This window comes from Cupressus sempervirens, chromosome 11 (assembly GCF_028749045.1).
Source record: "Cupressus sempervirens isolate cs-2001-9-10 chromosome 11, ASM2874904v1, whole genome shotgun sequence".
Taxonomy (NCBI): Eukaryota; Viridiplantae; Streptophyta; class Pinopsida; order Cupressales; family Cupressaceae; genus Cupressus; species Cupressus sempervirens.
Genome location: NC_143128.1, coordinates 580,033,286 through 580,058,310, shown reverse-complemented (window position 1 = coordinate 580,058,310; position 25,025 = coordinate 580,033,286). Strand labels below are relative to the sequence as shown.

At 35.2% G+C, this 25,025-nt stretch overlaps 1 protein-coding gene across 11 annotated transcripts in view; it reads left to right on the top strand.

Moving 5' to 3' along the window:
* Window positions 1-25,025, top strand: part of LOC149530983 (uncharacterized) — a 197,301-nt gene that overhangs the window by 4,632 nt on the left and 167,644 nt on the right. For 3 of the 11 annotated variants that reach the window (XM_089811856.1, XM_089811862.1, XM_089811853.1), the window contains exon 1: window positions 9,371-10,761. The exons of 4 other annotated variants lie outside the window; for them this stretch is intronic. In XM_089811856.1, coding sequence (XP_089667982.1) covers window positions 10,140-10,761 — 622 coding nt within the window. In that variant the 5' untranslated portion in view covers window positions 9,371-10,139. Of the gene's footprint in view, window positions 1-9,370; window positions 10,762-25,025 lie in introns of those variants that run through there. 4 more of the 11 variants (XM_089811854.1, XM_089811861.1, XM_089811860.1 and 1 more) reach the window with 4 other exon arrangements.

The following is a 25,025-nucleotide window of genomic DNA, read 5'->3' as shown; positions in this document are numbered from 1 at the left end:
TGGTAGTTTGAATAAAGTAATCATTAATTTATTTTTACAAATTAAATATTTCAACTTATAATTGAATTGGTAGAAATCAGTAGTTCATTCATATAATATAATTTCTATTGTTATTTATATATTTATTAAAATAATATAATTATTAATATTTTTCAAATTCCCTTCAATTCTCTCTATCATTCTACCTCGTTCTTATAATAACATACCATTCTCTCTTTTAGCTCTCACTTTCTATCCTTCCTTTCTATCTATAAATCTTTATTTTCCTTCTTTTCCAATTATTGGCAGGAACTTTGACACATTGCGTCTTTTGTTGGTATATTGAAGTGAGGAATATCAAATATTTTCACACAACACAAGGAATTATTTTGCTTATAACTTCCTTATCTTTTGTGGTAATGTTACAAGGATTCAAATGGATAGTGTTATGAGTTAAATTTATTGACTATTGTTTTGTGAGTAGTGATTGATAAGAATTTATCTCTCATGAGAAAGAATGGAACATTTAACACTTATTGCATTTAGGTGATGTTCACAGAGGTGAAGCAATGAGACTTCTAGAAAATCTCCCATCCTAGTACTACTCTAGCTCGAGTACACTTAACTACGAAGCTTCCTCCGTGTTGATTAAACCCACTCTACTTGCAACCCCATTTGCAAAACCTTCGTCAAGTGGTCTGCTTTATGAACCATTCTTTAGAAAGCCCCTTAAGCTCGTTGACTGATAAGTAAGAAATGTTTTCCACAAGAAGTCAAATTGTAATATTGCGATTGGGATTCAATTGTATAGTTTTTTGAGTCATACTCATTGGCTCATGTTTAGCAGTCGTGGTTCACGAGAACTCATCTCTTATGAAAATGAATGGAATACTTAGCACTCATTATATCTAGGTGGTGCTCACAGAGGTGAAACACTGAGATTTCCTTAGAAGTCACCCATCCCAGTTCTACTCCAACTCAAACGCACTTAACTACAAAGTTTCCTCCATGGTTAAGCCTACTCTGCTTGCAACCCCATTTGCAAAACCTTCAACAAGTGTTGCATCTTATGAGTCATTCATTAGAAAGTCCCTTAAGCCCATCAATTGATAAGTAGGAGATATTTTTCACTAGTCAAAATGTGATATTGATTTTAGGATTCAACTATGTAGTATTTTTTAGTCAAACTCATTGACCTAGGTTTTCATGAGTAGTTGTTCACAAGAACCCTTTTGTCATGAGAATGAATGAAACACTTAACACTCATTTCATCTAGGTGATGCTCATAGAGGTGAAGTACCAAGGCTACCTGAGAGTTCACCCATCCCAGCAATACTCCAACTCAAGCACACTTTAGTACAAAATTTTCTCCATGTTTAAGCTCACTCTGGTTGCAAAACCATTTTCACAACCTCCAACAAGTGTTGTGCTATAAGAAATCTTTAGACTTCTTGGGAGGTCACCCATCTCAATACTAATCCATCTCAAGTGCACTTAACTACAAAATTTCCTCCATGGTTAAGCCCACTCTACTTGTAACCCCATTAGCAAAACCTTTCAACAAGTGTTTATCTCCTCTTTTGCTTAATTTTATTTGCAAAAATTTACTGGAGTACCCAAGCTCTATTTTTAGATGGAGTTTGACTTTGATGTTGATTTGGTTGAAGTTGACGAGGAATCCTTGTGTTCTATGGCTAGAAGAAATTCTACAAATAATATATTCATTTCTTAACAAATGATAAAAATATTAGACTTCTAAATATGACACAAATTAATTCCTCTTTCCTTAAGTGTGTTTTTACAATTGTAAGGATTGTGTAGGAATGATGAAAATACTATATTACTAAATATGACTCAATTTAATTCCTCATTTATCTATATTGGTGGAGGGTCATATATATATTTTTAAGCCTTTGCATTGTGTTTGGATAGTATTGTGGATACCAAAATTAAAAATATAAAAAATTAATTTTTAAATTTTAATAGCTTTATTATAATATAATAAATAGTTAAGTTATTGAAATTTTAATAATACTATTTATTAAACATATTATTATATTCATTATCGTATATTTTATTTTATTTATTAAAGAATATATTATGATATATTAACTATAGTCATAATGTTAAATTAAAAAAACTACATTAACATATTTTGAAAAAAAAAACTTTTGTAAAATTATGCTAATTGATATCATCTATTGTACGAATGTAGAAAAAATAGATTAGTTTTTTTTTTTCAATTGAACTTACACACCTCTTGGAGCAAATATTTTGAACTTAGCCAAATCTTATGGACATTCCAAAGTCCAAGCTTTAATTGTGATAATCCACTCCTTTATTCATTTAGAACATTAAGTCAACCCATACAGGGTAAATCCATGATAGAAGGGTGAATTATTTGTTTGTTAACTCCTTAAAACTATATATTTTTGCATTTATGCAAAAATCAAGTACGAATAAAAAATTATATTTTACAAAAGCATTTGAGTGGGATCGACGGATTTTCAAAATTAGGAAACCCTAAGAATGAGTATCAAGATAAGGATGACGATTTAGGTGGACTTGAGAGAGTTTGGAAGGTGTTTATGAGGTTGGGAGCATTCGTTTCTGATCATGGGGTTGGGGCCTTTATTTAGGCCCCTTTTTGGCACTTACAATAAGCTTTGGCCTTGCTTTTTTGGCCTTTGTTCCTTAGGGTTTGAAAAGTGTAATTTTTCTAATACTTGTAGCTTGTCTTCGGAGGGCCTTTTGATGGAGTTGGAGGACATTCTAGTTTCCTCCGTTGCTCTTGGCATCATTTGGTGTATGCCCCAATGCCTTTCCTTTTGTCAGCCATCAAAACCCTTGTTCATGGTTGTGTTTGTAGGCTTTCTGTAATACCCATTCCTTTTCCATCACTATAGTCTTGGTAGTGGACCAACGTCCCTCCTGGGGTTTATGACATGACTTAACTGCCTCTTGTGGTTCTATAAGGCTATTGGTTGTATTAGATATTAATAGGTCGATCTTTTAGTGCAACAACCCTGACCATTCTAACATGTGGTATTAAAGCTTGGTAATAGGATTGAATAACACAAACCTCAATGAGTGATGCTAGGAGGGGGATTTTTGGCAGTGGGCCAACATCCCTCGTGAGGTTTGTAGCATAACTGTCTCTTGTAGTTCTATTAGACCATCAGTTGTATTAGGCATTGACATGCTAATCTTTTGGTGCAATGCCAACCTTGACCATTCTAACATGTAGATTATGTTATTAAAGCATAACAGACCCTTCCAATGAGCATCTTAGTTATTCTATTATATTTGGCAAGACCATGCTTTGATATATATAATATTTGATTTTATCATGTTAGTGGATAGTGATGATTAATTGCTTATGATGAAGATACTTTATATACTCTTGGTTAATAATTAAAATTATTTTCATGGTGATGTTATATTATGTGCTTTTAGTTGATGATTACAATTATCTTTATGATGATAGAATTCATATGTTAAGAAATGATGTTATTTATATTTGTAATTTACTAGTTGTACTCAGCCCATACTTGCATGTGTATGGTGTGCATGTCTATTTAACATTTTTGCTTGACACACTTGATGTGTTTGAGGGAGGGAGTCGTAGTTACTTGCTAGTTGAGATCTACACAATGTATTGATCTCCACCATTGCCTATTTAGTTAGATATATATTTGTACATGCTCGTCTTTTATGCAGGTTTGTAGGTACCAGAGATTGACTTCCTTGAAGTGTCAAGATGAGTGTGCCCTATTGCAATATATCAATGGTAAGAGGGGAGATATTATATAGATTCAATCCTATCTTAAGCCATCATTTTCCTCAAATATGGACGAGTATTTGACAAACTACCTATCAAAATTTGTTAAGGTGATGTGAATTCATGAACCTAACCTTGACCTTGATAGTCTTTTGAGTGGTTTACATGTGGTTCGGTCATGTGAGTTTTGTCATAAATTTACTTGGTGAAATGAATTTATTAAGATTAATTATGACTTAGGAATAATTAAGTCTTATACTGTTGAAGTATTAAATACTAAAACATTCAAGTATGATGAATTAATTAAATAACTTTATTTAATTAATGAGACTTAATTAAAATTCTAATTGTGGAATTAAAAGAGATAAAAAAAATTATGAAATAAAAAACCCAAATTAATTACATAAATAATATGAATTGATATTAAAAATATGAAGTCGCTAAATTTATTTATTATAATTCTTGTATATTATTATACAATATTGTAAATAAACTCTTAAGAAAAAAAATATTTTGTAAACTTAGTTGCATATTTTAGGTTTATCTCTCCTGGGTTCCCTAGCGGGGTGCAATTACACTCTCTATGAATGATGTTATTGCTACTTCATTGATTGTTGCAGATGTCAAGGTTTCCTTACCCTTGTGTTTGGTGTTGGGAATATTCTCCTCGTCCAAGGGATTGCATCTTGGTTGTTCGAGACGTGTTGGCTTATCTTCATGGATGAGCATTGCATTATTTTGACCAATACTGTATTTGTTGAGATTTTGGACTTGTTAGGCAACCGAGGGACGTTGTGCACATGTTTATTAGTGCTACGGAGGTGCTAGAGACCATTTTTCTCTTTGGTCTTGTGTGTGTTTTCAATGATATTGCCGAGGCTTTCAACTTCCTCTTCCATATCACAACCTTCTTCATAGATGATTTGATTCTTCCTTGTTGAAATTTTGTAGAGACAACCTTGAAAGTCGCTTATGCTTTGTTGTTTCTAATGCAAAAACATATATGCCTTGTTTATGCCGGTAGTCAAAGATGTCTACTATTGAAGGTGTTTCTTGGTGGTGTCCATCTTGTGGGGATCAATTGGTGCCTTGTCTCATGTCGGCTTTGATCTTACCATGTGGATATGGGTTCCCCCTTTTTGGGAAGCTTCTTTATGCGTTGATGGGAACAAAGATGTGATGACTCTTTAGTCTCTTGGATTGGTGGGCCTTGTGGCTCAGGCTTTCTTTACCCCCTTGCATATTGATGGGGATTGCAAAATTGTGAGAAGTATTTTGTTTTGTTGTAGGGGCATGGGGCTTAGTTCCATTCCTCGCCCTAACTTGTGGTTGTAGATTATGGTAAGGGTTCCTTGTATTGGGATTTTGATGCATTGGAGGCTTCACACTTTTGGGTGTTTATGTCATATGTGGTTTATTCTGCCTTGATTGTTGTGTATAGTGAAGTTGCAAGAAGAGTTGCGGAGTCAGTCTCCTCATCTTTCATCATGTAAAGGTGGTCTTGTTTGGACTGTCTATTTTCATAGACATGGATAGTGATCTTGTCTCCCTTGTGATCAATCATTTGTTGATTGTTTTTAGGGGCTCGTTTTGGTTTGTGGTTTTAGGTTAAGGATTACAAATAGTTTTGGGGTTGTTCACATCCCTAATAAGTGGGGGCACTTTATTGGCCATTTTGTGGGTTTGCCACATTATGTTTGCTTCTTATTCTTTTATGGTTACTACAGATATATAAGAGTCTCCTATGGAGGTGGATACTTGCTTCATGAAAAAGGTTGTAACTTTATGTGGTCTTCTTCTCTCCATGGTTGTTGAATGTGGGATGGATTCATGACATCCTCTCATTTTTGTTTGTTTCTTCCTTTTCTACTTCTGTTGAGGTAGGCTTAATTTCTATTGAGATGAAAAGGTGCTTGGTTCAAATGTGAAGTGAATTTTTCAATTGGGCTGATGCTATCCTATTTTACAAGATGGTTTAGACACTTTGAATTTCCCCACTCTATGGGTTGTTGGTAGTGTGATGTTAATAGCATTTTTTGACCTCTATGTTGTAAGTGGTTAGTTGTGGCATCTTCTTCAAAGACCTTCTCAAAGAAGACTAGTTAATTTGTTCATAGCATGCCATTCATGACCATGTTTTTAAACAAATTGCTATTGATTTATTGACGAGGTCTTGGTTGTGATGTAAATGTTATCCCCCTTGCTAGTTTATTTATTTAACAAGAGCTTTGTGCACAGAGCTTGAGTCCCTAACTATGCAATTTATGAAATTTTTTTCTTTATCAATTTCTTAAAATATTATTTTTTTATATATTATAAAAATATGAGTTGAAAAATTAAAGATTTTTTTGCTAGATTTGAATGTTCCAACCTTGATCAACAAATGATAAACAAAATAAATAATTAATATGGAAATAATAAAATAAATAATATTTTAATTATTTTTCTAAATACACAAATAATTGATAATTATAATATTTTCAACAATTTTATAATCTAAACTTTTGAAGTAGTCTTATAAATTTAAAATAAATAACTAATTGACAAAATCTTTATGTCAAAATTTAGTCAATCGCAAGTACCTTAGATAAAAAAGCACATTTAACTGTCAATTTTGCAAAGAAGAAGAAGAAGAAGTTATGAATTACACTCACAAAACATAATCTAATATTAATATTAATCGGAAAGACACAATGAATGGACATAATTAGCCTATTCTAAAATTGAACAAAAATTATGAATTAGAGCAATAGATCAACCCCACTGATAAATACCACTATTGTCTCGACAAAACCTCTCACTTTTATAGGATTTAAAATTAAGTACCTACTAATTTTGAACTCAATGTTTGTAGTTGACATTCTAGGAACATTTATGGAAAACAAACATTCATTCTGATTTTTTCTCCTTCCAACTCGTACTTTACCTTATTTTTTGAGACATCTCGCTGATAGAAGATTTTAGATGGATGATTAATACTTTATTTTATTTACCTTTCTTTCTCCAGCGATTTGTGGTTTATTTTTTGTAGAGGTGTCAATGCTATTTATCTTTGAGAGGGATTAGTTTTGAAAAGTAAAGAAGAGGATTCAATGGTTTCCATATAATTTAATTTACTCACAGGGATTTTAGAGCCTCAATTCAATAGGCATGGTCATGTGAAAGAATGAGCACAAATAATAAGAGGAGAAAATTTTGTGAAAATATCGCAAGAAGAAGACAAACGAAATGGTGAAATGGCGTTGAACTACGACGGAGTCGAAAATGCCCCATCCTATAGATTTGTGAGTTGAAAACCAACACAAAGTTTCTCCCACTGTAGGCAAAGGAAATTCACATCTGGCGCTAGAATTTGGAGCATACCAGCAGATCATGTTATCTTTGCAAGAATGGAAATTCTAAAGTTCTCTGCAAAAATCTGGAGAAGTTTTTGGAAACATATTTTCCAATTTTTGATGTCAAAAAATCATTTTAATCCCTAGCACAATTCCGAGGCTTGCTACAAAAGAGGCCTCATTGTTTCTCTCAATGGGACTAATCTTCAATTTTCTCAAATTCGTGAATAATTTTGGGAGGAGGAAAGTCGGTACATTCAACCACGAGATTCTATGGAATTTCGGTATCCATGGATTATAGAAGGGCCTTGTGTTTTTTCCAACACATAAGTTGGAATGGAAAGAAATTCTTAGCCACAACTTCTTCCTAAAAGTCCAGCCAAGATTTTTTCCCAACCGAAAAATTATTAAATTCTTAGCCATGGCTTCTTTCTTAAACTTTCTTGCAACTAAAAAGCCACAGAAGAATCTTGGCTAAAATGCATTCATTTGTAGGCAGGCGATGCATTTCTCTTGTTCTTTATGCTTGGGGCTAAAATTCATGGTTAACTATGTTGAGCTCTCTAAAATGGCTCTTCTGAAAGCTTTGAAATATCATACATGAGCATTGAAATAGGAGCTTTGTAATAAGGTTGAAGCTACCTAACAAAGATGTTTGATAAAAATAGAGTGCAGACAAGGCACTTATATGCACTTAATAATATATTTTTTGTGCAGATTTACCCCTAAAATCATACAACCTAGCTTTGTAGAGAGACATAAAGTCTATTGTTATCTGATATCTATAAACTAAAATAGTTAATTAAATTCAACCAAAACATAATCCAGACCATCCGATCTTAGCAAAACTTAATAGCAATACACAATCATTCAGTAATTTGAGTTTTGAATAAAAGAATCTCTCAAGATGACGTGCCACCACATTGCCTTGTTGTGGCCTTTTACTCAACTGTAGACCAACTAGATAAAGTGGGGCAACGACAAATTGTAAAACAACCCAACTTTCAACAAACGGCTTCGTTTGTCGTTGAGGTCATATGGCGGAGCCTGCTGGGCCGCAGACAAAATGACACTCTCATTCAAAATTGTTGAGTTGAGGAGGGACATGGCGGTGGTTACATGATGGAGCCTTCTATGCACTTAAGTCTCTAGACTTAGGAAAATATGGGGAGAAAGTTGTTATGGGCATGTTTTGTCCTATATAAATCTTCCAAATAAGATTTATATTTTTCATGATTAATAATAGAGTTGAGGTTGTGTGAGCCGCGCGCAATCATGTTATTAATGATTAAATCATGATACATAAAATCTCCCCTATATCATAGTTATAGTTGAACATATAAGGTAGAAATTTAATGAATGGTTTATGGTACTCAAATATATAGAAGGGGTTTAATGAAATGGAGTTCATTTATTAATTTTTCCGATATAATAGTGAAGCTTGGTGGAATAAGATGTGGAGGACTTTCTTGAAGAATATTTTGGAGGACATATGAGACTTTCTTAAGGAATATTTTGGAGAACATATGAAAATTTGGCAGAAATGTTCCGAGAAGAATTCACCACTACAAAATATTGATATTGTTTATGTATGAACACAAACAATTATAAAAATATAATTTCTTAATAACTTCTTCAAATATTATCTTTTAATATCTAACCTTATTCTAAGAAGTTGAAATAATTTGATTAAAAGATTGTAAATAAATAAGCTAAAAAAATACATAGTAGTTAGTAAAAAATAAATTTTAATCATATTAAACTTTACAATAAATATGAATATTATATTGCTATATTTACCCTATAAAATTTATTGCTTAAAAATTACAACAATGCAATAATTCTACCATTTTAAAGCAATTTATTGAGATCTCTTTGGATAAAGACAGAAAATGGACAAATTAATTATAGCCACCACTGAAAACATTAGTACCCTGCCTTATGCAAGGCAAGGACTAATAAGAAACATGAAAATTAATTACAAATACATTTAATATTACGAATTATGAACCCGTTCCGCCAGCTCCTTTATCAAGTCATCTGTCATAATCCTGTCAAAACTGTTTCTCACACTTGGCGTTAAATCATGAGAAAATCGCAGCGCTCAAACCAAATTTTCCGGTATAAAAGTATGCCAGTTGTAACTTTACCAGTGGGGTCCTCGCAACAGTTTCCTACACTTACATAAATTATTTTTTCCCACACGTGCGTGAGATCAAGGTTTTGATAATGGAGATGAAGTTGACCGAGTGGGAGATTCCCAATCCTGTTCAGTATGCCTACTTCTAGGCGCCTGCATAATGTCCATTTCCTCGTCTCGCTATCAGAAATATGATATGGTACCAACTTCAACGGAAGAGAATTGGAATTTGGGGCCCATCGACCATGAAATCGTACCTCTCGATCTTAGGGCTTTCGGCACAGGTCTCGAACCCATCACTTATGGTGCGTTTCTCCATCCGGGTCGAATTCGGGTGTCAGGAACATCTGACAATGCTTATGGATTTGTCCGGGCTCGAACCCAGGACTTTGGTTTTATGCATTTCTGATATCCTCTTTCTCCCCGTCACATGGGAAGCATTGTTGAATTGGGCAGTTTTAGTCAGTGAGTCCTGGACAGCTCCCAGTAGTGTGATTGATCTCTTAGGTAGAGTTTTTATCCACCAGATTAATCTCATTAAGTTATATATTTCGGCACTAAATGGTCTGACTACTGTCATTCCCACGAGCGTCACAAGCTTCCTATTTATATTGATAATTAGTTTTAACAGGTTTATTTTATTTTATGTAAGAAGTCAAATTCAACGCGAGATTCGGAAAATCATTTAAGTATTGAAGATATGTCCAGATTTTAGTGGCATTTTATATTTGTTCAAGATGGAGATTTGAGGTGAGGAATATAAAATATTTCCACCGTCACAGCGTGGGTGTGACTTGAAGTAGTAGGATTATTTTTCTTACACAGCTCTGAACTATATCTTACTTCTCTCTTGCTTGAGTTCTATTCACAGAAATCTACTGCCGCACTGAACATTTGTGTTCAGATGGAGCTTGAGTTCGATGCCGATTTCGTGGAAGCCGACGGGGAATCCTTGGGTACTCTGGTTAGAAGGAAGTCCAAAGTTGATCAAGGGAGAAATTTGAAGGAAAACGGCGCTAATGATATAGCGAAACCTGAAGTGGACAGGGAGTTTTTCACATCTGGCGGCAGAAATATTGATATTAATGAGGCGATAAATTTACAGGATGCGGCAGGGAACCAGAGATGTAAGCGGAAAACAAAAATGAGCATGAATTTTGCTGCGTCTGACGAGGAATTCTCCAGTACTCTGGTTTTAAACACTTCTGAAGTTAATACAGGAGGAAATTTGGAGGAAAATATAGCTAATGGCCGCAAGATCATGAGCGACAACAATAAAGTTGGATTCGATAAGGTTCAAAACAGCGAGGTCAAGTCAGGCGGCAAAAGCTCTGACGCTGGACAATCTCAAGTAATTCCGGTTGAACATACGGAACGGCATGAAAATAAAGAATATTTAAATGGAGGGTCCACTGCATATTCTCTCAGCATGGACCCTTCAAATAAATCTGCAGTCTTGACGGAGATGCCGTTTACGCATCTAAAGGCCAAGTTAGAATCAAGTGTGTACTATGCGGAGGACAGAGGTAACACACATTGGTCATTTCATTTCATCGTATTTTATTTTCACCTTGAATATGGGGCACGAGCACATATTTTCATTGATCAAGACATTAGCTACAGGAGATTCGAACTTGACACCTTACAGTTATTGAAGATTATGAAACTTGAATCATTGCCTTTCCATTTGCAACTGTAGCCCAACTAGCGGGTCCAAGCTACAAAAACACCAACGACAGGGATTTCCTTTGGGCTGAATCTCGATAACCGTTCTAGAACTACAATAAATCTGACATATATGTGTGCCATGACCAGTTCGAACTTAGACAACTGTAGAATATGTGACGAGTCTTAATTGACCTTTCTTCCTCATCTGTTTCATATATATTCATTGCAATGCCTTAAAAAAATTGTATGTTTCCAGAAAATATTTTCAGATTGATTATATGGAAAACTCCCAATTTAGCACGGGGCAAATGGATATACTTGTGATTTGCAATGGCTTAAACGACCTAGAAATTGTGCATTCAAGTTAGAGGTCCACAAGCCGAATTGCATTTGTAACATCTAAGAAGTGGAAACTGTAGCAAAAACATCAGTTGAGAATCTGAGTGTCATTCAAAGTCTAGAAACAGTGAAGAATGAATCAGAGGCAAATGAAACATTTTGATTCTACAGGTGCCTTTTTGAACTTTTAAATATCAAACATTTCACGAATAAATATTTTAGGGGCATCCAAGCTTGCTATTCTCCATTTTTGAAGGTCAACGGTAAGAGGTCCACAAGCCGAATTGCGTTTGTAACATCTAAGAAGTGGAAACTATTGCAAAAACATCAACTGAGAATCTGAGTATCATTCAAAGTCCTGAAACAGTGAAGAACAAATTAGAGGCAAATGAAACATTTTGATTCTACAGGTGTTTTTTTGAACTTTTAAATATTAAACATTTCATGAATAAATATTTTAGGGGCATCCAAGCTTGCTATTCTCCATTTTTGAAGGGCAACAATAAGAGGTCCACAAGCCGAATTGCGCTTGTAACATCTAAGAAGTGGAAACTGTAGCAAAAACATCAGCTGAGAATCTGAGTATCATTCAAAGTCCCGAAATAGTGAAGAACGAATCAGAGGCAAATGAAACATTTTGATTCTACAGGTGTTTTTTTGAACTTCCAAATGTCAAACATTTCACGAATAAATATTTTAGGGGCATCCAAGCTTGCTATTCTCCATTTTTGAAGGGCAACAATAAGAGGTCCACAAGCCGAATTGTGTTTGTAACATCTAAGAAGTGGAAACTGTAGCAAAATGATGCAAGGGCATTGACATGGTTTGCGGAACTCGACATGATCTATGGAACTCTTTATGGTCTTTGGAACTCGGCATGGTCTCTGGAGCTTGGCAAGGCTTGGGGATTTGCTGGTGCACGGCTTGGTTTTGCTGACACTCGGTTTGGTCTTGGTTTCTGTTGGTGCCAAGTTGTCTGTGAGCCGACTTTTGGCATTTAATTTATGTATGGGTATTTAAGTTAGTGTTGTAGCCGACTTGTGGCTCGACCTATATTTAATGTAAGGGATTTGATTTAGTTTGTAATGCGCTGCGCTGACTTGTGGCTTAGTTGGGTATAAGAAGGGGTCTTGTAGAGTCTTTTGGTAGGGGGTTATCATTCCAGCTTGGAGAAGGGGATGGTGTAAATGCGAATTTGAAGAGCTAGGGTTGCGGCTTAGGAACCAGAGGATTGCTTGGTGGACCTGAGGGTGCAAGTGTGAGTTCTTCTTGGTGTTCTTATCCAGTTGTGGATCTAGACCAGCTAGAATTGGCATGTGGTAACTGGATCTTGTGGGATCTTGCAGAACTGGTATTGTAATTGCTGTTTGTATTTGGCCTTAACTCGGAAGGCCTTACAGCCGAGCATATTACATCTAATCAGTTATTTAATAAAGAGTTGTGATTTGGTATTAGATATTGCATTGTTTTTGCTTGTTGTTGTGTTTCTGCCGTGTGGTTATTTTCCGGGGGTTTGGACATCTCGTTTGGGGATTCTCTTGCCTTACACTGTGTCATAAAAACATTAGCTGAGAATCTGAGTCTCATTCAAAGTCTCGAAACAGTGATGAATGAATCAAAGGCAAATGAAACTTTTTGAGTCTATAGGTGTTTTCTTGAACTTTTAAATATCAAACATTTCACAAATAAATATTTTAGCGGCATCCAAGCTTGCTATTCTCCATTTTTGAAGGGCAATAGATGATGACTAAAGCATCAGCTGAGAATTAGAGTCATATATCATGTCCCAGAATAGTGAAAAATGAATCACAGACATATGAAACATCTTGATGTAACACGATTTTCTTAGCTTTTGAATATCAAACATTTCACAAAATAAATATTTGAAGGACATCCAAGGTGACTGTACTCCATTGTCAAAGGGCAAGTGACCGATGGTTAAAACAGGGAATGACAACAGTAAACAATAGCAAAATTTCAGGATGGTTTGATAATTAAATGCCTTGCAAGTTAGGATGCTTTTATGATAAGGTGTTCCATTTATGGACACAATTATTGAGATCTTTAATCTGTACAATATTTCACATACAACTTTAATATCAGTTAGTTGTTGGGTATTTTGGATTGATGGAATACATAATACCATAGTTAAAAAGACTCAAATTGAACAAGCTTATTTTTGACTCCAACTTGGACATGGCAAGACATGGGAAGTTGAAAAAATATTATGTATGCTTTCTAAAGATAGAGCTTTTATTGCTTGATAAACTTCAAAGGCATAACAAACTGATCAAATAGAGGTTGATCACATACACAAGTATGCATTGGTTGCATGTCATTCCTCTTCTTGAAACGGGATTTAATAATAGTCAATGATGACTAAAATTAAAATATAAAGGAATAATAGTTAGGTAAAACAAAAGTTCAAAAAGTATGAATAGAAAAGTTGTCTTTCTTAAATGAGGGGTATAAAAGGGAGAGATGAGAACTTAATTTGGAAATAAAGGGGAGGAGGGAAAAATAGTGGGGCATAAAATTTAAGGAGGTATGAAAGGAAACGAAAGATAAGAAAATAAGGAAGTGATTTTCAAAAGGTGAAGGGTTATGACTCTTTGAAGGGGTTGCAATTATGCAGGATTGTAACTCTTCGAAAGAGAGACAATTATGAAGGGTCATGACTCTTGCCAAAAGATAAACATAGCGAAGAAGTGTGACCTCTCTCTTACATGGGAAGATATAAAGGAGGAGGACCAAATGAAATGGGGAAAAGGGGGTAGTGGAGATCTAGTGCAAATTTAGAGCATAATGAGGGATGCAAAATAAGAATTGAGGAGGAAAGAAAAAAATAAGAGGATATGCAGATCTGAAAAGTAGTAAAGATAGATTTGATATGAGAGATAGGTGAGGATTGAATGAGTGGAAGGGACAATAGTTCCTGTCAAATAGATGTATCTTTTAATAACCAAGGGTGTCGCCCTTTCGTAAAGGGCATTAAGATATGAATGGGTGTGACTCCCTACACTAAAAAATAATATTAAGGAGGAGAAGGTTCCATTTGAAAAAAAGAAGAAGGGGGAGATCAATTGGGAGAATAATATATTATTCTCAAAGGCAACGATGAAAAGTCATTTAATACCTCACAAGATAGGTAAGTCTTGTAGTGGAATGAACCATGCTGCATTATAGTAAGGCAAGCGATAAGTCTTGTGGTGGAATGGGCCCTGCTTTATCATACAAGGCAAGGGATAAGGCTTGTAGTAGAATTGGCTTGGGCTACATTATACAAAGACAAGGGATAAGGCTTGTGATGGAATTGGCATGGGCTACATCATACAAAGGTTAGGGATAAGGCTTGCAATGAAATGGGCATGGGTCACATTATGGGAAGGCACTATTTGTGGGCAACGTCTATACAGCCATGAAAATGCACTTCCTTACGAAGGAGAGGACTTAGAATTTTTTTTGAAAAGTTGGAAAAAGCAATGTAAAAGAAGTGCATTTTCGTGGCTGTATAGCCACGGGCCTATTTGTGAAGGATAGTCCATATGGTTAGGAAGCAATTGCAATAAGGGAGAACGGTGAGGCCTCATTAGGTACACCACCTCATGATGCATGAGGCCAAGGAGGAAAAAGTTTCTACTCTCATGCCTAGGATTGAGTTAAGGGAACTCTATTGTAATCCTTCCACCAACACATATGGGAGAGTTTTTTGATAGCTAAGGAAAAGTACTTTAAACATATGAGGTGAGTAAGATAGAGCAATGGAGGGGCATGGTGTAGATGTTCTTTTAGTTACGCTAACTATATGAAGAATGAGGCCAAGGGGACAACGTTTTTGCTCTTGGGCTTAGGGCAAAGATAATGAGGGCACCTTAGCATGACTTTCTTCTCTCATTCTTCTTATTGTTAAGATCGTGGAAGCTAAGTGCTATAAGTATGTTTCTTTCACAATTCTAAATTTGCATTATATTATTACCTAATCCCTAGGTTAGAATTGTATCTCTCTTTGTATTACCAATTTATAAAGCCTAACATAGATCATATTACACTAAAAATATAAGTAGATTCTATATATATATATACACATACATACATACATACATACAAGCTTGTCCCTTATTTGATGATTGCAAGACCAAAATCAAGATTTATCATGTTCAAAGACATTTTTAGTGGTAAAGTTATATCTCTAACCATCTTACAATTCTTATTTTAATAAAATTTGTGATTGAAGGGTGAAAATTAGGGCAATACCAAAAATGGGACATTACATTGCATGAGAACAAAAGTTGATTTTAGTTAAAGAAATCAAGAATTTTAAATGCACTATATTGTCAAGTGTATATAAAACTCACACATTGTGAAATTGTTGACATAAAAGCAAAATATTATGTCTCAAAGGCGCCTATATCCCTCTCCCCAACATTCCTGCTTGGCCATACGACAAGTCGTATGATGACATCTAAATGAGGTCCTTGATAATGATAGAACCATGAAATATACCTATACATCAAGAACATTAACATTTGAGGTGGTTGATCGTGCCCTATCATCCTCTATTATGGTTATCACCTTTGCCCCTAGATTCATTTGATCAATCCATGTAGAGTCCTTGGTGAGAATGGGTATCCTTAGCCTTGTGATCCAATTTGACTTTGGATCACATACTTTAGAGTGATGAGAGATAAATTGGTGCATAAGATTTGCTTGGGATGGAGACAAAAGTTATAATGAACATAAATAAGATCATTCAACCCTTGCATTGATGACCTATTATGTCTATTTGGAGTGTATTTGCTCAAACATACTCCAATTGTGCTTGCATTTTGAGTTGTTGCATGGTTGGCCGAAGACATCAATTGCAACCTTTTGAAGATTTGACACATTAGCGCCAATCCTCTTCCACCATGCACTTGAAAAAGTGAAATTGTACCACTTGAGGAAGAAAAAATGAAATTAGAAATACTATTGTCAATTACTAAAGTAGAAATCTTAAATCTCAAATACTGTTAATGTAATGTCCCCTTTTTGAGATATTCCTTAAAATAATAGGATTCCCTCAAGATATAATAGTTCTCAAGGATTGCAATCTATATAAATATATTCAAGTCAATACGTCATTGCCCAATTTTTAATTTTGATGAAATTGTTAACTGGCCATAAATACCTTACAAATTTGTTGAGCTAAAAGGCTTTGCCCCTAACTCAATAGTGATGAAAGTGTGAACTCGCCATAAATACCTTGCAAATTTGATGAGCTAAAAGGCTTTGCAGCTCAATACTAATAGTGATGAAACCAAGGACCCTAATCATTAGTTTAACAAAGATAGGCAAGAGACCTCATCCATCCAAACTTTACCTCACCCCATGAGCCCAAACCCCATGCAGTGACAATATAAAGGACCCTATCCCTAGCTAGCCAAAAAGTAGGAAAAGAGTATATCCTTCAAACCTTAGTGCACCTCGTGGGTGTAGATCTCATCCAGTTTATAAGTACTAACTAGAATTCAAAATTGATGACTTTGTATATTTTCTAGACTATAATGTCCCCAATTTTGCCAGAATTGGAGTTTCAGGGATTAGCCTATTATTGTGATCTTTTGTAGGCTAATTATTGTGGATAGAGGGTCTTTTGAGGCAATGGCTTGGGAGGTTCTTGTCTTCTATACAATTCAGTAAGCTACAGGTTGGTCTTCATTTGACTCAGATTGGACTTTTTTTGGCTCAGATTGAACTTTGTTTGAGCTTAGTTTTGTGTCCTTACTGTTTGTGGTAAGTTGGGTGTTGATTGAGATGGACCCAATTAGTATTTTACCATTCTATTTCATCTAGCCAAGTAATTAATTTAAATGTTTGCTTTAAAATATTTTTTATTTTTGTCTATTGATTTTCTTTAAAAAATTGAGCTTTTTAGAACTTAAATTCCAAACTTAATAATACTATTTCTGCTTATTTTCATTGTTTTATGTCTCCTTATTATAAAATATAGTAAATATCATTATTTTTTGTGGATTTGAGCTCAAAGACCCTAATGATGCAGAGGTAAAAGGCTTTGTTTTGACTCAAAAGTTGTCCGATGTGAAAGCCATAATTTAGGAGCAACATTAGATATGGTAGAGGAGGGATTGCACAATTGTGACCATTGGTTTGAAAAATAAGAAGAATACTACATTGTTGAATATCCTTGTTTCTTTTTCAAGTGATTGTACTTCTGAAATCATTGACTGATATGTCTCCACAAAGAACACTACCCTACACATCATTTTACAACATTAAATAGTTAAACCTAAGAATTGAAATAAAAATAAGGCTGACCTAGGTTAGAATATAGTAATTATTTGCGAATAAGCACAATAAAGCCAACCTAGATGCAAAAGAAATTAAAAATAATAGAATATGGGTGTGTGCATGAGTTACACCAATACAACAATTTTATTTTCCTTGGCTATATATATATATATAGATAGATAGATAAAATACCTCATAATTTGCAAAGATGAGATTACTCAAAAATTCACATTTTAATGATTAGCCAAATGGCAAATATAGAATAAATTTTATAATCAATATTTAATAATCTTCATAATGCTCTTTATCAAAAGCATCAAAGTCAACATTTGGTTCAATTTCACTTGATCAACAATGAGTTAAAATGCCACTTCCACTAGCCATGTACTATATAAGTTGCCTTATCTAAGATATTGTCTAGTAGTGGTGCGATAATAATTTCTAAGTCAACACACTCAAGAGTGAGATCCCAATTACTCCTCACCTCTCATTGTAGTCAAGTTTGTTATGTGACAAAAGATCCTAATGACTAGAGGGGTTCTAGGAGTGGATACCTAACGGGGTTGAGGGGTAGCACTCATGAAACACCCCTAATGAGGTTGAGGGGTAGTCTCATTTATGGGGGTTTGGATGGGTGGGAAACTATAGTTTTGGGTGGATGGAAGATAAAGAAGTATGGAACAATACTTTTCATCCTTTGGGAGACCTTGCTTGGCATTGACACTAACACTTTGTTGGGATGTGATTTACCAACTCTTGTACCAATTAATCTACCAACTTTTCTTTAATTAATCTACTGACTACCTACTAAATGTTAGGGGCCTTGGTTGGATGGGAAACTATAGTTGGGTAACACCCATGGTGTATTCCTTTGCATGAAAGAATGCATGAATGAAAGATTTTAATAATGCCCATGAGGCCAAAGTAGCCTATGAGACCACCTAGAAAAGCACACCCCCCTAAAAGGGCAAGGGAACATTAAGCCTCTTGAAACTGTTTCTTTAGTTCCGCTCTTCGACAATGGATGCTGATTATTAAATTTGTTGTCTTGTTTAGTTGTGTTTCCTCAAAAAGAGTATCTAAATTGCCGGTTGCTAGGATATCCTTGTAGCTGGAGCGGATGTTAATGTACACTAGGCATTGACACTAACACTTTGCTGGGATGTGGTTTACCAACTTTTGTACCAATTAATCTACCAACTTTTCTTCAATTAAACTATAGACTACTATTGAATGGTAGGGAGCTTGGTTGGGTGGGAAACTATAGTTGGGTAATGCCCATGGTGTATTCCTTTGCATGAAAGAATGAATGAATGAAAGATTTTAATAACGTCCATGAGGCCAAAGCAGCCTATGGGACCACCTAGAAAAGCACACCCCTCGAAAAGGGCAAGGAAACATTAAGCTTTTTGAAACTGTTTCTTTAGTTCTGCTCTTCGACAATGGATGTTGATCCTTAAATTTGTTGTCTTGTTTAGCCGTGTTTCCTCAAAAAGAGTATCTAAATTGTCAGTCGCTAGGATATCCTCGTAGGTAGAGCAGATGTCAATGTACACTAGGCATTCCATGATAAAATGTTGTTGTGCCTCCACCACTCCCATGTTGCGAAATAAACATATTCTCTCCTCCATTCCTCCTTTGGTATTGTCCATCTACCCCTTTCACACCTCAAGTGATGAGAATTCATTCTAAGCTGTGCTATGAGCATTTTAGCTTTCCAATTGATATTTGCTTCTATGTAAGCTTTGTCCACATGATCACTCATTGAGTTAAATTCTTAGATATAATATTCTTTTTTGCGCCCTTTTTGTTTTGACCATATGATACTCTTGAATTTTTCATTCACGAACTTTTTTATTCCCTTATTATTATCTGAGCATTCATGCATACTAATATTCATTTTTCCATCCATTTGACATTTTGTTTCATCCATGTGTTCCTTCTTCTGTCAAGTCCTTCCTATATGATCAACTTAGGCCAATGCTGATTCTCCATTCTTTGGATTTTCTTTAAATAACATAATAGCCGGACCATGATTACCACCTCTGATGGAAATATGTCTGTTTTTGCCAATAAGATCTTGTAAGGAACCATGGTTTTGATTTTGAGATTGGAGATGATTAAATGCTTTTGAATTCTTTCTATTTGTCTTCATTTCTTATCCGACATGCTGCTGCCCCTGATCTCACATCCATAAAGGATCACTAGGGTAACCAACAAACCGAAGAGCATCTTTCTGGTTTTCCAATCCCATAATTTTGCATTACTGCATCTGTTTAGTAAAGAATAAAGTGTTTTCCACCCCCTTAAAATTATTTTTGCAAAACATGTTTCCTAGCCGAGTTTGTTATGGAAGTCAATTCCAAGATACTTGTACTCCTTCACAATCTCCAATGGGCTGCCATTAAAAAGGAAATTGTTTCGTTGCTTCTTCTTTCTATTCAAAGAGAAATCATCACTTTGGTTTTGCTAGTGTTCACTTGCATCCCAGCCAAATGACATAAGGTATCAAGCGCTTTCAAGTGTTCCTTCAAACCCTCAATAGTTTTAGTGATTAAAATGAGGTCATACGCATATAGAAGTAGCTTTATCACATAATTAGCTAGTTTAACCCCATCTCCATTGTTCTTATCTAAACATTCTTCTCACTTACTGATATATAATCCAAACAAGGTTGGGGAAAGGGGACATCCCTGTTTGACAACTACATCGCTGCCAAAGCACTCTGACATCCCATCCATACTTCTGATTTTTACCATGACCTGCTCATACAGTCTATGTGTCGCAGCTCTAAATTCGGTAGGAATTTTCAGTTCTTCCATTTTAAGCGAGAGTTTGACGCGTGACATCGTATCAAAGGCTTTTTTAAAGTCAACAAAGCAGCAAAAAACCTTTGCACCCTTCGTATTCCATATATTTTCAACCAAGAATTGGAGTGTAACCCCATGATCAATTATGGAATGCTTTGGTCTGAAACGTGCTTGTCCCTTAGCCCTTTTACCTTTCAATTCAGCTCATTTGCTGATATTGCGTTCAACCATGCTATACCAAAGAGCTTCGCAAGAAGGAGGCTAATCATAATAGTGGGATAGTTCGATAGGTCATTTATGTCTCTGCTTTTGTGGAGAGGAATCACCATGCTAGTTGTCTACTTTTCAGGAAAACTTTCTTTATTGACATTGTTAAAGATGTAATATATGTGAGGTGCTAGGATGTCGCTGCCCCATTTTAGATGCTCAGCTTGCAGCCCATCAACATCTTGAGCCTTCCCCCCACCAATCTCTTTATGCCTTGGAAAATGTATTCAATTGTGAAAACCTTGTATGAAACAAGGCAGGGTCGAGGGGCAAAACGTTGTTGCCAATTCAGAATTAAGGCCTTTGAAAACATACAAACCTTCATGATGCATTTCACTTTCACACATTTATCATGTAAAGATGAAACTATTGTGTATGCAAACACTTTTTGCTGTTTATAAATTGGGAAGCCCTTGAGTTCCCCTATGTCTGGCTTAGGTTTGTCTAAGGTCCATCTCATGCACTTCAAGTTCCTTATGGGTTGATTGGTAGTGAGTCATGATGAACTTGCGGTGTTCAAGAGGGACCCTAGAGGAAATTTAGCGGGGAGCCAGCTTTGGACTTGGACCCAAAATCATCTCCATTTAAGTGTGGAGGGCTTTTAGAGGAACCTAGTAAGATATATAATACAACCATAAGTCTTCAATTGTAGTCATTGTTGCATCATGCTTTTCCTTATTCCAATCCATGCTCTCAAGTGATAGTTGGAAGCTTGAAGTGTATAAATCTCGTTTGGATTTGCAAAGTTTAAGCCCAACACGAGCATGGCCATTGCCACTGCCACTAGTATTAAATGATCTAGGGATTGGAGGAATTGAAGAACAAAGAGTCTTCATGAATGGCTGACTTTTCTCTTTGCCACTTTCTTAGTTATTTTTCTTGTCATAGGTTCTAATTGTCTTTGTACTTTATGCACAGCATCAAGAGGTGCAACAAGGCATAAAGTAACATCTAAACATGACATTTGTGTTAAGTGATATTAAAGTAATTAATGCCTCTCATTGATTTTCGTCTTGAACGGTTTGGAAACTAATTGCCCTCTCTTTGCCCTATAGATGACATATTTCCATTAAGGTTCCTTTCTATTTAGATTTGACTCTAGCATCTATAAAATTGAAATATACTGCAGAAAGAAAAATTAACATCTAGGATTTTTAGATAAACTAAGATAAGAAATAGAAAGTAGTAGAAAAAATTAGGTTTCACAGCTAAAAAATTGATTAAAAAATTAGGACAGCTAGACTTTGTTGATAAAAATAGATCAAAACGGAAAAATCCATAGTGGAACAAGAAGAAAAGAGGCAAAATTTAGTTTTCTTCGCTTATCTATAATCTATATCTTGTTCCGTAAATCTGAATAAAAATCTGAACAAATGTAGCTGTCGAGAAAGAAAAAGCGAAAGATTCAAAAAAGGAAAAAATCTCTTTAAATTTGCCACAACTTGATGGTGGGCAGCTCCAATTCAATGGTGGGGTTTTCTCAATGCTTTGTAGGCTCCTTTAGATGCATTGAGGATTGCTACAAACTTGCCCAAGTTGCATTTAATCAATGTTTTCTGTTCAGATTATTTCCTTTTTTTCCCAATGGATTTTGATTTTAGCTCTAATACCCGGTTTTCCTTTGTGCTTGCAATGAGATGAATATTATTTGAAAGGTCTTTTTAGAGTATATTTAAATATTCTTTGTCCCTTTTTTCCTATAATTTTAGGCTTGATTTTGGATGACCGAAATTCAGCAATGAAGCTCATTGGGTACTCAGGTAATGACCCTATACACCTTGGCTAGCTCCACGCACCATACGACTTGTTAAATTTTTGCAATTTTGGGTGACTAGTAACACAGTAAGGTACTATTGTTTTAGAATTCCATAAAAATAACATACATCAACATGAACTGTGGTCTTCTTTTGACAGACATTTTTAAAACTGTTTTTGGCTTAGAGTTATTGATGTATATTTTTAGAATAAAATTGCCAAATTTGCTGTGAATTCTGTTTGACAAAATACTAGAAAAGCTTGAGATGGGGGATTACAAACTTGTTAATCTTCTTGGATCTTTACAATCTACTAATTTCTCAAGTCTGGTTAGATTTTAATTTCATCCCTTACAAAATTTTTGACATTTCTATTTTCTCCTTTTTATCAAGTTAGTTTGAAGAGTGGAAACTTCACTTTCTCCCTTTTCAATTTTCTTTACAGAGTTCAAATCCAGCATGCTTGCTATTATCTCCTTTGAAGCCAAAGTAAACCAAAAGATTTTGAGGGATCTCACTATTTTCTTTTGTTGAACCTATCTGACTAGAGGGATTAAAATCGAGTTCTCCAATCAAACTTTCTATATGACTTGTTTGATCCAAATTGAGATAGGAAACATCATCATCGAGATAGGTAGTAAATAGAAATGCTGAAATGTGTCGTCTATTTTTCTTGAATGTATAAGTAAGTCAAGGAACCTCAACACATCTTTTAATTCATATCATCTATTGCTCAATGAAACTGCTACTCTTAAAGTTTTATAGCCAACGTGTGTATCATATAAATGAGACTTGGATTTGGTGAATTTGATAAGGGTGATCTGCCTCATAACTTGGAAAAAGCTTGATAAAGTTAAAAACCTTGGAAATTAAGAAAATTTTAAGGACTTAACAGTTGTTTCATGCAACCTTTATTAGATAAACCTTAAAGACACAATAACATCATCAATTAGAAGCTAATTCGGTCACATAAAGTATAGGTGCTAGTTGTAGCCAAAGGAGATAGCAAACTTAGACATATAAAATTATAAAAAACGTTAAATGTATGCAAAACTCATTGAATATGAAAATTCATGACATCAAGTGTTGAAAACATATAGTTAAAAAAAACTACAAGTTTATGGCTTTTGATGGGCCAATGTCCCTCCTTTGAAGGTGTGTAAGGTAGGTCTAGGATGAATCAACAACCATAGTCTCTTCTTGTGAGTCCATGACACATTCACTAACATCAGTTGTGCCCATTTCTTCTCATGCTTTATACACCTCTACTATGTCTACAACCTCAGCCTCTCTATCTGCCTAGTCAATCTAAACAAGGTTTTCGTCACTAAACACTAGATTTATAGCCTTAGTTTTCCACTTAGATTTCGGATTGACCTCCTCTAGTCTGATCAATGGCAAAGTCATGGTCCAAAATCTATCTCGGTTTAAGATGGAGGTTGTAATGAATAAAAACTAGATCATTGAACCTCTCCATAGATAATCAATTGTGCCTCTTGGAGTCTGTGCTCAAACATGTGCGAGTTGCACTCACAACCTGAAGCACTGCATTGTTGGCTTAATTTGTAGACGACAATCCTTTGAATGTTTAGTGTTTTCCCACCAAACATCTGCCACCATTTGTCTAAAATAAGAAAAAAAAAAGGGTTTTATTTCCAACTTTAAGAGTTTAAGTTATGAAATTAAAATATAGTTTTACCTGGTTGCAATATTGCTTGACTATCTTTGCAAATTCGACAAGAGAAGAACTCCCCTCGTGCATTTGAAAAGGCTTGTATTTTGTGGATGACACTACTAGTATCATGAGTACACACACGTGCTCTATCATTGAGTAGAACCCGTTAAGAACCTCCTCATTTGCCTTGAAATAAACACGGAAATAGAATGCTAGATTGATGTAATAAATAGCTGCATGGATGGGCTTAGGAAGTTGGAGATGTCATCTCCTATCATCTCCCAGATGGGACGATACTTATTGTCATCTCCTCCATAAATAGATCTGATGACCTCCTATGCCCTATCCATGCCCTTATATATGGAGCTAATCACGGGTTCTCCTCATCAACAACTCATAGTAGAACTACCAAGGGCTCAGTGAATTGCAACATTAATGGTTAATTTAAGTGTAAACTAAAATAAGAAAAATTGCAAATAAAAGAACAAATATGATCACAAGTTTAAAGTAAAACTTAATGTAGAATTATAAAAGATTCACTTGCACAATCTCTGCACAAGGGATCCAAAAGCTTGGCTCATCAAAAATACAAATTACAATCTATCACATCAGTCCCTGCAGTAGTTGCAGCTTAAAACGAGGAAGTCCACTCCTCACCAAGAAACATGCGCCTCAAAGTTGCTTTTGTTGAATCAAGGATTATTGTGATGAATTTGGTGGCAAATATCGTTTTTTAAGGATGAGCCAACTCCTTCTGTCCTGTATATTGCCTTGTTAGGCTAAGGACCCATGCATGATTGTACACAAATTTGCAAATGTTTATGTTCTTTTCTTTGCCTGTCTTGACCCATGGAAGCTTTACAATTTGATATCCTCCAATATGAGGTCAGGACTCAAGGCAATGCGCAGCACATGGAGACCAAATATATGCTCAGATTTCTCTCTAAAAGTCTGCCTGCAACAACATAATTTGCTGCATTGTCAGTTAC